The 14,275-nt window shown below is 38.1% G+C and overlaps 7 protein-coding genes across 7 annotated transcripts; 4 read left to right on the forward strand and 3 right to left on the reverse strand.

The window, feature by feature from the left end:
- Positions 1 to 1,088: 1,088 nt before the first annotated feature.
- Positions 1,089 to 1,665, forward strand: RO3G_16578 (uncharacterized protein; the record flags this gene model as incomplete). The annotated part of the gene is made up of 4 exons (XM_067671162.1): positions 1,089 to 1,208; positions 1,258 to 1,508; positions 1,562 to 1,594; positions 1,656 to 1,665. 4 exons carry the CDS (start codon positions 1,089 to 1,091, stop codon positions 1,663 to 1,665), a joined length of 414 nt encoding a protein of 137 aa, XP_067527263.1.
- A 63-nt stretch (positions 1,666 to 1,728) lies between these two features.
- Positions 1,729 to 2,876, forward strand: RO3G_16579 (uncharacterized protein; the record flags this gene model as incomplete). The annotated part of the gene is made up of 3 exons (XM_067671163.1): positions 1,729 to 1,888; positions 1,950 to 2,773; positions 2,862 to 2,876. 3 exons carry the CDS (start codon positions 1,729 to 1,731, stop codon positions 2,874 to 2,876), a joined length of 999 nt encoding a protein of 332 aa, XP_067527264.1.
- A 317-nt stretch (positions 2,877 to 3,193) lies between these two features.
- RO3G_16580 (uncharacterized protein) lies at positions 3,194 to 3,944 on the reverse strand (the record flags this gene model as incomplete). The annotated part of the gene is made up of 2 exons (XM_067671164.1): positions 3,194 to 3,274; positions 3,333 to 3,944. 2 exons carry the CDS (start codon positions 3,942 to 3,944, stop codon positions 3,194 to 3,196), a joined length of 693 nt encoding a protein of 230 aa, XP_067527265.1.
- A 671-nt stretch (positions 3,945 to 4,615) lies between these two features.
- RO3G_16581 (uncharacterized protein) lies at positions 4,616 to 5,569 on the forward strand (the record flags this gene model as incomplete). The annotated part of the gene is made up of 1 exon (XM_067671165.1): positions 4,616 to 5,569. One exon carries the CDS (start codon positions 4,616 to 4,618, stop codon positions 5,567 to 5,569), a length of 954 nt encoding a protein of 317 aa, XP_067527266.1.
- An 883-nt stretch (positions 5,570 to 6,452) lies between these two features.
- On the forward strand, positions 6,453 to 7,608 carry RO3G_16582 (uncharacterized protein; the record flags this gene model as incomplete). Its single annotated transcript, XM_067671166.1, has 2 exons — positions 6,453 to 6,960; positions 7,025 to 7,608. 2 exons carry the CDS (start codon positions 6,453 to 6,455, stop codon positions 7,606 to 7,608), a joined length of 1,092 nt encoding a protein of 363 aa, XP_067527267.1.
- A 521-nt stretch (positions 7,609 to 8,129) lies between these two features.
- RO3G_16583 (OPT family small oligopeptide transporter) lies at positions 8,130 to 10,482 on the reverse strand (the record flags this gene model as incomplete). Its single annotated transcript, XM_067671167.1, has 2 exons — positions 8,130 to 10,221; positions 10,268 to 10,482. The coding sequence occupies 2 exons, from the start codon at positions 10,480 to 10,482 to the stop codon at positions 8,130 to 8,132; spliced, it is 2,307 nt and encodes a 768-aa protein (XP_067527268.1).
- An 858-nt stretch (positions 10,483 to 11,340) lies between these two features.
- On the reverse strand, positions 11,341 to 13,730 carry RO3G_16584 (uncharacterized protein; the record flags this gene model as incomplete). The annotated part of the gene is made up of 8 exons (XM_067671168.1): positions 11,341 to 11,460; positions 11,515 to 11,593; positions 11,644 to 12,955; positions 13,005 to 13,094; positions 13,144 to 13,208; positions 13,390 to 13,425; positions 13,477 to 13,526; positions 13,710 to 13,730. The coding sequence occupies 8 exons, from the start codon at positions 13,728 to 13,730 to the stop codon at positions 11,341 to 11,343; spliced, it is 1,773 nt and encodes a 590-aa protein (XP_067527269.1).
- Between the last annotated feature and the right edge of the window lie 545 nt (positions 13,731 to 14,275).

Below are 14,275 nucleotides of genomic sequence, written 5' to 3' on the forward strand. Positions count from 1 at the left end.
TCGAATATTAAGAGCTTGAAATCAGTAGCCTCATTCAACTCCATCCTTCCTCTGGCGTTGAAGTCGCTCCTTCACTCTCTGTGACCTACTTGGGTATAATCGCTTCTGTGCTGCTCTCTCTATGGCAACTTCACTGGAAGTTTATTTTTGAAGACCATCAATTCTGGCCTCAGGAAGTAGTAGCAAGAGCCACTAGGCAAATCCTCAAGATTCACAAAGAAAACAATAGTCGTTTACTACAAGGTTAATCCATAGGATGTTTCCTCTCAGTTCTCTACCTCAGATTTCTTTGACATTATCATACTTAGCACGGATTGCAAAGCAAAAGTAACAAAAAACAAACTAACAACAAAAAAAAAGCAAAAAACTGATTGTACTTTATTTACCGCTTACAATGGTGTACGTCTTGCGGCACCTAAACAAAATCCTCTTGCAAAAAAAAAAAAAAAAAAAAAAAGCGTTTAGCATTGACGTGTCGTTAATCATATTTTCGTAATAATAATAGTTACAGAAGAAGGAAAAAGGTTACTAGCTACCAATATCTATAGAAATTGCTTCTATGTAAAGCATCCTTAAGACAAAAAGAAATATTTAAGTTGGGCTTCATTGTTAAAAGCCAAGATTTAACAATCCAGGCTTAAATTATTTTAGTTCTTTTGTGTTTAAAAATAATTGGATGAAAATTAAAACTGAGTTCTTCCCTCTCAGTGTGCCGTTTTCTCAAACATGAGCTCGCGTTGAAGCATAAAATTCCCCCCCCCTTCTTCCTCTTCTTTTGCAAAACAAAAAATCATGAACATATTTCGACTTGTAGCGGATTTGATGCATCTGGCATCTATTTTCATTTTATTACTTAAAATAAAAAAAACAAAATCATGTGTTGGTAAGATGGATTGAACGAATGACGAAAGGCCCTCCCTCTTCTTGACATTAACCAAATTGTAAAAGGTATATCGTTCAAGACTCAGCTACTTTACTCTATTGTATTTGTCACCCGCTATTTGGACTTGTTTACCAAATATATCTCACTTTATAATACTGTCATGAAGATATTTTTTATCGCGTCCTCTGTTTATATCTTGTATCTTATGTATGCTAAATACAAGGCAACTTATGATGCTGGTTTGGATACATTTAGAATAGAATATCTTTTGGTAGTATCCGCTGTTTTGAGTGTGGCTACTACTTCTCTTTATACTGTGAATGAGGTAAGCATACTGTCATACTTATTAACATATATTGATATTTCATTACAAGATATTATGGACTTTCTCAATTTGGTTAGAATCAGTCGCAATTTTACCACAATTGTTCATGTTACAAAAGACAGGAGAAGCAGAGACGATCACGACGCATTATTTGTTTGCTTTGGGAGCTTATAGAGCTTTGTATATCTTTAATTGGATTTATAGATACTATACTGAAGGGCATGTTGAATGGGTTTCTTGTGTCGCAGGATTGCTACAGACAGCTCTATACAGTGATTTCTTTTATATTTATTACAACAGGTAAGTCTATAGAGTGAATGTGCGAGTGAGTTATTAACTGCATTGTGCTTTAGGGTTTTGAAGGGACAAAAGTTTGAATTACCAAAGTAAGTAGTGACAGTAGTTATTTGAACTCGCGATATTTAATGCATATTATTGTTCAAATAGAATGGTTTAAAAAGGAATTCTCGGATTTTTTTTTACTCTTTTTTTTTTTTTTTTCTTTTTTTTACATAAAACAATGTCTCAACCTGTCTTTACCAATACTATAAAAGAATATGATACTTTGATAAATGAATTAACTACACAAATAAATATAAACAAACCAGAAAATGTAGTTCAATTTTGCTTTGATTTCTTTCTTTCTCGTTTACCAAATGAATCAAAAGGCATTGACCAAGGTAATATAAAAGTATAGGGAATAATGGTAATGATAACAATTTTATACAAAAAAAAAAAAAGAATATGTGGGTATTCATCCAAGTGATACTGAAATACAAACATCTGTTTTTGAAACCAAACAGCCTTATTTCCCAACTAAAGAGCAGCTAGAGCATGAAGAGAAAGAGGAGGAAGGGGAAGAAGAGGACAATGAATTATATAACCTACCTCAATTCAAAACACACATTCAAAATAGACGTATCTCTGTCAGTGCAGAATCAATGCAACCTAAAAAACTAAAATCATTTCATCCAGAGATCCCAAAATCAAAAGTTGAACAAGCCATGATTCGCGATTCCTTGTCAGCCCACTTTCTGTTCAAGACCATTGAGGAAGAGCAACGCGAACAAGTGATTGGTATTATGCAGCAAAAGACTTTTCCTGAAGGCGCCAGAGTCATCGAACAAGGAGCAGCAGGCGATTATTTCTATATTGTCTCGAGCGGCACGTTGGATTGTCTAGTGGACGGTCAGAAGGTGCTGAGTTATGAACGAGGTGGCAGTTTTGGCGAGCTGGCTTTGATGTATAACGCACCGCGTGCGGCTACCCTTGTCGCAACCTCGCCTGCCGTCCTTTGGGCCCTCGATCGCATCTCGTTTCGATCGGTGATCATGGAAAGTAACGCGACCAAGAGAAGCATGCATGAATCCTTTTTGAGAGAAGTGCCCTTGTTTAAATCAATGGAGACAGCTGAGATTCACAAGATTGCGGATGCTTTGGAACCTGTACGTTTTGAGGATGGTCAGGTCGTGTTGAAACAGGATGATCCCGGTGATAACTTTTATTTGATTGAAGAAGGGAAAGCAGTGTTTTATAAAACTGCTCCTGATGGTTCACAGCAAAAAGTAAATGAATTGAATAAAGGAGATTATTTTGGAGGTAAAAATAGATTTCGAAAAGAAAAAACAGTAATAATAATCCTCAATTTACTAGAACTTGCATTATTAAATGGTAAACCTAGAGCTGCTACAGTGATAGCCGAAGGGTCTCTTAAATGTGTCACTTTAAGTGCATTAGCTTTCACAAGATTATTAGGTCCTGTTATGGACATTCTGAAACGAAACACGGCTAATTACCACGCTGTTCTTAAAGAAGCACAATCATAACATCCCCCCCCCTTTTTTTTTTCTATTAACTCCTAACTCATACAATACGTTTGTTATCTGTTATTAATTAAATGTATAGGCCCCCCTTTTTTTTTTCTCAAAAACAAATTGTTTATTGTTAATATCACACGTTACAAAATAAGAAAGTAATAAATGTTCTTAGTGAATATTGGCGTTTTGTTCAATATGGTTGTTGTTAGTAGTAGAGCTTAAGATACCACCACCAAGGAAATTGTTAAGCTATGAAATGCTTTGATTAGTTTTATCATCCAATCTTTTACGCTTTCCTACTACTTACAATGCCGCCTTCGATAAGGGCACCACCTTTGTTGCTAGCAGTATTACCAGCACCACCGGCGTTTTGGTTGATTATTTTGTCACCGCTGTTGTTGTTACAAACGTTACATTCATGTGCATCACCCTTGCCATGGTCCTTGGGCGCATCACCACCGCTTCCTTTAGGCTTGTCATTTCCTTGATCTTTTGGTTTGTCATTTCCGTGATCCTTGGGCTTGTCGTTACCATGCCCTTGAGGCTTATCGTTCTTGGGCTTTCCCTTGTGGCCACCGTCTCCCTTGGGCTTTCCTTTGTCACCGTCATGGCTCTTTGGCTTTCCTTTACTACCGCCATGACCCTTGGGTTTTCCTTTGTCTCCACCCTTGGGCTTATCGTTCTTGGGCTTATCGTTCTTGGGCTTGTTACTCTTGGGCTTGCCATTCTTGGGCTTGCCATTCTTGGGCTTGCCCTTGTTACCACCATGACCCTTGGGTTTATCGGGGTGGCCACCTTGATGACCGCCATGGTTGCCTCCAGTAGGGCGATGACTAAGACTGCATGAACGAGGTTCAACAGGAGCAGCAGCGACCACGGCAGCAAGAGAAAGGATAGTAAGGACTGAAGTAAGTTTCATAGTAAAAAGGAGTGTAATAGGCTGTTTATAACAAATGAAACAATACTGGATAGGAAAACGAACGAGTATTTATATCAATCAGCCTTTCAAGGAGTATCCATGTTGCTTATTGCTCTTTCTAAAAAAAATGAATCAAGTTTCACAAAGAAAAAGGAGAGGCCAAAAAAAAAAGAGGAGTCTTTTATTTTTATTTTTATTTTTGAGAAGCCATGTCAAAACGTTTTCAGTTTCTATTTCGAAACTGTACCCCGTATGTCCACGGACAATTTCTTAATTCGAGTGCAGGACCTCGACGTTCTTTAATCAACCCAGTGAATGGCCAATTATTATGTGAATACAGTGAAGCGACATTAGAAACATTAGAAGCAGCTTTATTGAGCAGCCAATCCGTGCCAAACGAATGGGCCGACCAACCACGTTATCGACGCGACTGTCTATTGAAGCTAGCTGATCGTTTAGAAAAACACGATCATGACCTGGCCGTACTTGAATCGCAACAGACGGGCAAGCCTTGGTCAGATGCATTAGCCGAAGTGACAGACACAGTGGACTGCTTTCGCCATTTCGCTGGCTACTGTGACAAACATTTTGGAACGTCTCATCTGAATGCCATCACGGTTCGAGAACCTCTTGGCGTGGTCGCTTTGATCACCTCCTTTAATTATCCCCTCATGTTAACCGGCTGGAAGCTCGCACCAGCCTTAGCAGCTGGTAATCGCGCACTTGTACGACCTGCACCTCAAACACCCTTGAGCACGCTCGCCTTGGCCGATTTGGCAACCGATCTCTTCCCTCCTGGTGTGCTCAACGTCTTGCCCGGTGGTCTGGTGGAGGTCAGCCAGGCCTTGACCGATCGAACGGACAAGACGAGTTTCACGGGCTCGACGCGCGTCGGTCAAGAGATCATGGCTCGTCTTTCAAAGCAACTGATACCGGTCACGTTGGAATGTGGAGGGAAAAACGCAGTGATTGTGTGTGAGGATGCGGATCTGGCCAGTGTGGTTCCTCAGATCGCGTCTGGCGCGTTCTCAAATGCCGGTCAGAATTGTTGCGCCATCTCTCGCGTCTTGGTCCATCAATCGATTCATGATGCCTTTTTGGAAGCATTGAAAGAGAACATCAAGGACTGGAAGCCAGTGTATGAAGAAAGTGGGGAACTGTATGGCCCCCTGATTGATGAAAAGCATTATGCTCGTGTAAAGAAGACGATGGAGGAGTATCCAGAAAATCCGGTGATTGTAGGCGAATTGGACACAACCAAGGGAGGTTACTTTGTACCACCCACTGTCTATGCTCATGTTGAGGATAATGCCTTATTAGCGCAAGAAGAGATCTTTGGCCCCGTGTTGAGTATATTAAAGCCCTTCAAGAGTCTAGATGAGGCCATTGAAAGAGTTAATCAATCCAAATATGGACTCGCCGCTGGTGTGTTTTCTCAAGATTATCAAAAAGCAAGAAAGGCAGCAAGTCAAATCAAGGCAGGCATGGTATGGGTCAATATGTATAATGTCACATCCAATGCATTGCCTTTTGGTGGAACAAAATTATCAGGTATTGGTAAAGACCTAGGAAAGACAGCTTTGGATAATTTTACTTTTGAAAAGACGGTCATGATTGGCCCTTGATTAATTTCCCCTTGTTAAACTAAAAATAAATATAAATGAAGGAAGGGGAACAAAGAGAAGAAGAAGAGCGAGAGAAAGAGCGAGAGAAAGAGAAAGAAAAGGAGATGTGTATTTTATTAGAAGAGGAGAAAAAGAAGTATGAGAGATTGATTCTTATAAAAGAAGTTTGACAATTGATATTTTTTTTCTTCCCTTTGTGTATTGGAATCAAATAGTCTTTTATGGTATAATGATGCTTTGATGATAGAGTACTGAATTTGGATTGAGTGTACACGATGATTGTGAAGAATGAGCTGAGTTCAATCAAGTCTAATTACTTTAAATTGTATTCATAGCAAGACAATCTCCTTTTTTTAAGTGATGATATCAAATAAAAAGAGTCAGTGGATTGATTACCAAGAGAAGACTATGTATTAGTACATGAACCCAAGAGAAAATCATGATGATGAATAGAGTGAGGATATATAAAAAGTATGAAGCTGATTTACTTTTATGCTTTAGTGACTCGAAATGATGAAAAAAACGCATCATAATTTTTGACTGTTAATGATAAATGATAGGCATAAATTGTACATGGATTAGAATTTTTATCAAACAAGTGATTGAAAGCGAGTAGGTTCTGGTGAATAAAGTACTTTTGAAGCACACAGGTATCTACTGTTTACATAACAAATCCATGTGATGAAAAGTATCGGACATTGAACAAAAAGAATGTTGATTGGGCATAAATGTTGTATTAATAATTAAAGTGGAGTATGAATTATTTTTCCAGTAGATTCGTCCATGTGACGCCAATATTTAGTCAAATTTCATTATTCTCCCTTTTCTTTATCTCTTTCTTTCAAACTTTTTTTTAATTTTTTTTTTTCGCGTGTTTTTAATTATGATGGATTTTGAAGATATCTTTAATATGGATTGGGTTTCTAATGAAGAAGTCATGAATAATGATTTCTCTTATTTTGATAACCAACAAAATAATTTTATATTGGATTCTAATCAACAGCAGCAGCAAGAACAAGTTTTAGTTGAGCCTACAACAGTGACACCAATACCAACACTTGATCAAATAAAGCATTTGATTGAGATTGCTAAACAGCAAATTGCTTTAAAAGAACAAGAAATGCAAACTGCTGCGCCTTCTGTTATATTTGCTCCTCCTGTCCCTGTCCCTGTAGAGGATAATAACAAGGATGATGCATCTAGTGTTCAAAGTAATGATGATTTCAAATCCATCAAAAATGAAGTCAATAGTCAACATTCTGAAGAAACAGTGACCACCTTAGAGGCTTATGCTGCTGCGGATGGAATCGATCTAAAGAAATTAAGCTCAAAAGAACGTCGTCAATTACGTAATAAATTATCTGCAAGAAATTTTAGAGTGAGAAGAAAAGGTAAATAATTTTGTGTGTGTGTGTGTGTGTGTGCATAACTAATAATAATAATAATAATAAACAGAATACATTACTTCCTTGGAAGAACAAGTTGCTGAGTATAAAAAAACAGCTGAAAACTTACGAGAAAGATTAAGCACAGTAGAAGATGAGAACAAGATACTCAAGAGAGAGATGGACATCTTGAAGCGACAAAATCAACAACTGCAACAACAACAGCAACAACAAGCAACTTCTTCACCTCGTATTTCTTCTGCATTACCCAAACCCAATATTAACAAGGATATCAGTTTATTGGGTACAAAGCCCACAGATTCATATCGCCAACAACAAGACCATCATAATAATTGTATTCTTGTATCTAATGCCGTGATGCCTGCTTGGGATTATGAATCCATCTTGGCTAAAAAAGGGGATTCAATCTTGATGCAACAATTGGCTAGTCACTTTTTACTGTTTGTCGTACAAATTGCACAACAACAACAAAAACAAGAACAACGGCCACTTTTACCAGATGAACGTGAATTTTCACCCAAGACTAAAAAGATGGAATATTTATATGATACATTGATTCAGGCTTCTTTAATCAATAATTCAACTATTGATAAATCCTTTCTTTGGTCTGACAATAACACATTTGTAATCTAAATAACCTCACTCTAATCTCATGTAAATACCACCACAACTTCTTTTTTTTTTCTCTCCCTTTTAATATTTTCAAATAAATGCATTTCATTAAATTCCCCCTAAGAATAAACAAAACAAAGAAAATTCTTTTAGTGCAACTTTTTTGTTGACATAAACATCTCCTTAACTATACAAGGTTAGATTAAAAGCAAAAGCCTTGAACCTTAAAGAAGGATTTGATTTGTAAAAAAGTCATGTCATTTTGTTAAACAAAGGGTTTTCTCATAAAAGTTCTTGTAGAGCTGATTGAACTTGTACAACCATAAATGTAACACAATTGTCCATTTTTCTCTTTGATTATGCATCTCCTCTAGTTGATCGACTGAATACTTTTAAAGGAGGAGAGATAAGTCAAGTGGAATGGAAAACAGGTATGTTACATGAAGCAAAGAAATGGAAAGTATATATTTACATAGTGATTTTATTAAAGAAAGAAATTTATTTTGAAAAAGTTATTAAGCAAATAGATATTATAAAAAAGATTAAGCTTTAGCACAAATGGTGCAAATATTGGAAGCATTTGCACCACCCAAAGGACAATTATCACCAGCGATATAGTCAATACCATCATAGACTTTATAGCCACTTCCCCACCAGTCAAAGCTAGATACTCCACTTCCTGTCTGAACACCAAAGATAATCAGGGTAGCAATACTCGAACCACAATCGAAACCAGCGGCTGTGACATAGTTATACTTGACCCACCAATCATGACGGTATCTGCGAAGAAGGTACATAAAGAGCAAGCCTACACTACACCACATCACATAGTTGGAGGGCATAGCAGGAGGCATCATGCCCAGAGCGTTCAAGAAGAGAGGAATATGGACGTATTTGACCCAACTGTTGGGGTATTTCTTGGTATAGAAATAAAAGGGGAAAGGAATCAAGGCACCGACAAGGAAGAGCCAGAGCATGGAATTATAAGGCGAACTGGGACCAAACATTTCCTTGGGACCAATGGTGCCCCAGATGATGGAAGCAGAGTAAAATACGGCAGCGTTCGGGCAGGTCCAGACACCCGAGTCGGCAACGCAGATATCAGGGATCGTGTCCATTAACCAGGTACCAGTGACCAAGTTGATCAGACCAGCCAAGAAGGTGCCTCCGACTTGAGCCCAAAACATGGCACGAGGAGGGACCTTGGTATAGTGGCCGAGCTTGAGATCGCTGACGAAAGTAAGGGCTTGAGCCATCGAGATGTAACCGTACGTCTTGAAGGTGACATTGGCAATCGGATGCCCAGGAAGAGCAAAACCGATGATGAGTTCTGTAATCACGTTCAGACCGGGTTGTTGATTGGTAATGGCATTGATGATACCGATGGGAAGCGTAAAGATGATGGGGATAGCAACAGCAAGGATAAGGCCCCACCAGGGAAGATAGATGGGCCAGACATAGATGACAGCAAATGAGACACCGAGGGAAATGAAAAAGATGAGAGCATACCACCAGTGGGGGACTTCTGGGTAGGCACGCATCAACTTCATGTGAATATCATCCGAATTTTCCTTGGTACGTGACTCTCTGAATCGTTGCACGATTTCCTTGCCATGATAGAGCCAGGTATGGACCAAGATACAGGTGATGCCAGCAAAACCGATGCCATAATTTAAAACAAAGAAGGGAGCCATACGCAGGGGACCATACTCGGCATAGGCAGCTTCATCCAAAATGTTGTCGGCTGTGAGGACTTTGGAGTTGTCCCATCGTTCACCATTGGTTCTAAACAGCTTGGAGGTCATGATGGGGAACTTTTGAGCGTCCCAGACGTTATTGTAATACAGCGCAGGACAGATAATCCAGGCAACAAGGACAAAGGCCACAGCAATGTTGGCAATAGCCCAAGCAGGGACAACCAGAGGATTTCCGAGATAAGACACGATCTGACTCCAGTCAAGAGAGAAACCAAGAAGACCCATACCATAGTTCACACTGGTGACTTGACTCAGCACTCGATTATGAGGGTTGATCCAGCAGACCCAGGAGAAGGCACCCAGGATGGGCCAGAAATAACTAGGGAACCACTGCCAGAGCCACATGGCACCAAACATGTACAGGAACATCCTATAACGACTGGGCCCAGTCCAGTTGTCATCTTTACGATGCAAAGAACGCAAGAGAGAGATGGTGGCCAAGTTGGCAGGCCAGACCATGGAAGCGGGATAGACAAGGAATTGACGAAGGGCACCGGCCATACCGAAACCGATCAGTTGTGTTGTCCAGATCAGCAAGAGGTTTCCACCCCATCCCATGTTTTGCTTATAAAATATACGTTGAATGGTAATGATGTCAATCGCATAAGCAGTATTATAACTACAATTGGCCATGACGACAATAAGAACATGTTCCTTCAAATTGAAAGGTCCAGGATTCCAGAATTTTGATTTAGGAATCATCTTCTCCATGAATTTACCGCAAGGATAACTGATCAATTGAACCACAAGGGCACCCACCACCAGTGGATTGTCTCTGTAAAAGAAGAATTGATTGACAAAAGAAAGGAAGCAGGTAAAGATGAGACCCAAGAGGACAACACGAAAAGTGTAGACGGGTAATGTAGGATCATCCGTACTATCAACAATGGTTAGTTCAAGTAAGATGGATAACGCAATCTTACTTTGAGACAACGGCGCGCACTTCTTCAATTGGAGAATCTTCTTCATCTTCAGCATGTTGTTCAACAGAGGCTCTGTCTGAAGAAAGATAATGTTCTTTCTCAACAGAAGTAGTTAAAAAATCTTCTACTTTTTCAGAAGAGACAACAGTATCTGACGTGATATAATGCTCTTCGTATCCCCTCTTTTCTTGAGAGGTAATACTTGTTCCAGTCATATCACTTTATAAAGGACAATGAAAGAAATGAGAAAAAAAAAAAAAGAATGTTTATATACAAAGCTGATTTCAATTCAGCTTAATGTAATTTATCAAGAAAAGGAAATATTGTGTAAAGTGCCTTATGATCACTCATCTATTGCCATCTTCCTTTTTTGACCAAAAAAGCCAATTTGGGCTTGCACAACCCTGGATCTATGCTCACCTTTTGATAAAAAGGGAAATTTTTTATTCGGTAAATTAGAATCATTCGGAGCAGCATTTTATAAGATTTATTGAATACAGTCAACTAAAGATCAAGCAAATCAGGCTCTTTTTTCTTTACAACTCGTATCATTTTTATTTATCTTCTTTGATCTTTCTTTTTGCAAGCCCTTGATTTCACCCTTCTCCTCTCTCTCTTTTTTCACCCTGAGTCATTTTCTAAGCTGCAAACTTGATTTCTCACACCCGTAATGGTAATCTCAGCTTTTTTCTCTCTCTCCCCATCTCCTTGCACACCAATGTACTTTATTAGAATTAGTGCCAGCTGATACAAAAGGTACTTGTAACACAATGTAAAATACCCGGTAAAAACACTCTTTAAATTATACTTTGATAAGGTTTAAAAATAGAGTTTTATTTACATTTCAAATAATGAACAGGAAAAAGAAAAAGAATACTTGATCTTATCCTTATTTTGTTTCTTTACAAAAAGGAATCAATTTTACAAAAATATCTTGTTTTCCTTTGCTTCTTTCTTTTCCATGTGACAAGAGGATAAGATAACAAGAAGGAAATATTGCATTGTATCACATATAATACGCTGTGTTTTTTTTTTTCTTCTTTTTTTTACACAAAAATGTCAAATGAATTGTTTCACCTTCTTAATCTTAAATAGAAGGCATTCTTGCTGTAAGCACTATTAGCTGGTAAATATTTATCATAGAAATTAACTATGAATTCTTCAGGTTTGAAACCAAATTTCTGGTATAAAAGCTATAAAAAAAAATAGGTTAGTCTTTGCTCATCCACTCTTTTTATTCTCTTTACCATTGCATTGTTGTTTGCAGAGACATGAAGCGTAACATCTTTACTGATGGCTGTTTGAAATAAATGATACAGCATGAATCTATACACAGAAATCAATATCTTATTTATATCCACTCATCTTAAACATACTGTCCAATTCCAGCATTTCCCCATCCAGGATCTACAGCGATATAAGTCACATAAGCTTCTGGCGTCATAAAGGCACATCCAATCACATGGCGTTTATAAAGAGCTACGATACTGTATTCAGGAAACAAGAGCGATTCAGAAACATCAATACCTTCCCAAAACGAACGGCTCAAGAGCTGATTCACTTGAACCAAATGTTCCTTTTGGAAATAAACATAATCGATACTTTCATCTTTCACAGCCTCACTCACTTTTATCCCTTCTTTCTTTGGCTTGCCTCCACATGCCTTAATAGAAGCCATCAAGAGCATCCGACTCGGTTTACTTTCAAAATCACGTCGAATGAACGGCCGTAGCTTTCGTCCGTTCCAAGAAGACAACCAGGCTTCGTCTCGTGTCAGGACATGTCGTTGTCGAATGGAACCAAACAGACGCGAAGCAAATGAAGAAGCATACGGTGTAAAGGTAATCTTGTCCAGGAGCTGTTGTCCATCGGGTTGATTTTGATGGATATCTTGCTGATTGACTGCAGGTGGTATGATAGTATGCTGTGAGATGGGCTCTAGGCCATGTTTTGTATTGCGAAGGGATTGAAGAACGTGGTGATCCAGATCAAACAGTTTGATTCCCAGATTGCGTTTCAATCGTCTCACAGCCAATTTTCGTTTGTATCTCACGGCTGGGTATGGCAATTTTTGAGTGGCATGCTCCAGTTTTTGTAACAGGCACCATTCGTCCTGCGAACTTTGCAATGTAATCTGTGTGACTTTTTGAGATGGATTAGGCAAGCTGACAAGTGGTAGTGTCGTTGTAGGTGTTTCTACACTTGGTTCACTCTTTACAATATCGAATGATTTATCTTTCTTTTCTTCATCCTTTTTTGCTTCCTCTTTCTTTTCTTCCTCTTTCTTTTCTTCCTCTTTTTTTTCTTCCTCTTCATCCTCCTCTTCCACAATAAGAACTGGCTTACGTAAAGGCACGGATGATGGTGGCGGTGGTGTTGCTATTTTTGTGGTGGTGGTGGTGGTGGTGGTGAGCGGAGTTGTCTTCTTTCGTTCAGTGACCTGGCTCGTGCTTTCACTGTCAGAAAATGCTTCTTCATCAGAAGACAGTTCAGAGAGTGAACTAAGGTCTATCAAGTCCTCTTTTTTCATTTTCGATTCATGTGTTCTTCTTAGTTTTCTAGGTGGTTGAACCTCTTCTACTTTCTTACTTCGCTTTAAAGGCTTTTTTAGGTTCGGTTTTGCTCTTGAAACCACCTTTGTCTTTTTTTCACCTGTAGGAGGTTCAATTTTATGAAGTGTCCACCAAGCTATACAAATATGTCAATCATTTCATCTCATGGTTTCTTTTGATCTTACCGCTTTGTTTGAATTTTTCAAATCCGGACAAGAAAATCGTACTGTGTGTGGATAAGACACTGGCAATTGTGTTATTCCAAGTAGCTGACCCTAAATAAAGTATGTGAGTAGATGTCTCATTATTATAGTACTTCTTTACTTTGTTTATCTGGTAACAAATAATCCCAATAATCATCAATAAACGCACAGACATCCTCTTTCCACCTAAAATAATAATGTTCTCGTTTTTCTTTATCTGGCTTCTTTGCATCTTCAACTTGTGCTTTTTTGATCAAATTGTAAATCACTAAATGGACAATAATGATCCAACTAAGGCCTTTCCTTTCATAGGTTTCTGATCCACTATCGCTACAAATTGAGCAGGTAAATGTACCGAAAATATCACCAAACAATAGAGGTTTTGGTAGACAGTTGATGCAATCTAATAAAAAAAGTATAAGAGAATTGTAGGTGTTTAATACAATCAATTTACTGCCGTGAAATAATTGTTGACATTGTATGCATCGAATCATGGGCTTGTCTCTATTTAAAAGTGCATAAGAATAAGGGTGTCATGTCAAACTTGTCTTCTGTTACTCTGTATAGCCATTTCCACAATAACAATATTTATTTTCATTATTTTTTACATGCTCTTCGTCCCAGGTGAGTCCCTTTAACTACATGATAATTCAGTTAGTGAAGCAATAATATCAAAAAAGACATTACATTGTATGGAAGCTTCTTCATTTTTTTACAAAAAAAAAAAAAAAAAAAAAAAAAAAAAAAAAACGAAACTTTTGTAAATTGACTGCTTTTTACTTTATTTTTTCTGCGATGGAGAATGAAATGTGCTAAAAGACATTGAATCATTCCTTTCATGAGAAGGGGGAGGAGGATAAATAATCGAATGATTTGGTGTGTGAAACTGTATTGAATGTTGCATATTGTATGATGAAGAAGAAGGTGTAGGTGGCGTTGTATCTTCTCTTATTGGATAATATAGATGGTGATGACTTTTATCCACACTTGCTGATACTCTCGGTCGTTTTTCCTTTTCATTCGTATTATTATCTACTAATTTTCTTCTTTGTCTTAATTCTTTTCTAATGCGTATCTTTAATCCTTGATCTGCAAAGGATCTTGATAAAAATGTGGATTCTTCCATACCAGGGAATCTACAAAACACATCAGTCTCTTTCTTTTAGAATCTATCTGTACTTACTTTTTTGCTGAATAAACAAAGAATTGATTTGATATGATGGATTCACAGTGAAACACTTCTTTACCAACAA

The sequence above is a fragment of the Rhizopus delemar genome, genomic scaffold, assembly GCF_000149305.1.
Source record: "Rhizopus delemar RA 99-880 supercont3.21 genomic scaffold, whole genome shotgun sequence".
NCBI classification, from domain to species: Eukaryota; Fungi; Mucoromycota; class Mucoromycetes; order Mucorales; family Rhizopodaceae; genus Rhizopus; species Rhizopus delemar.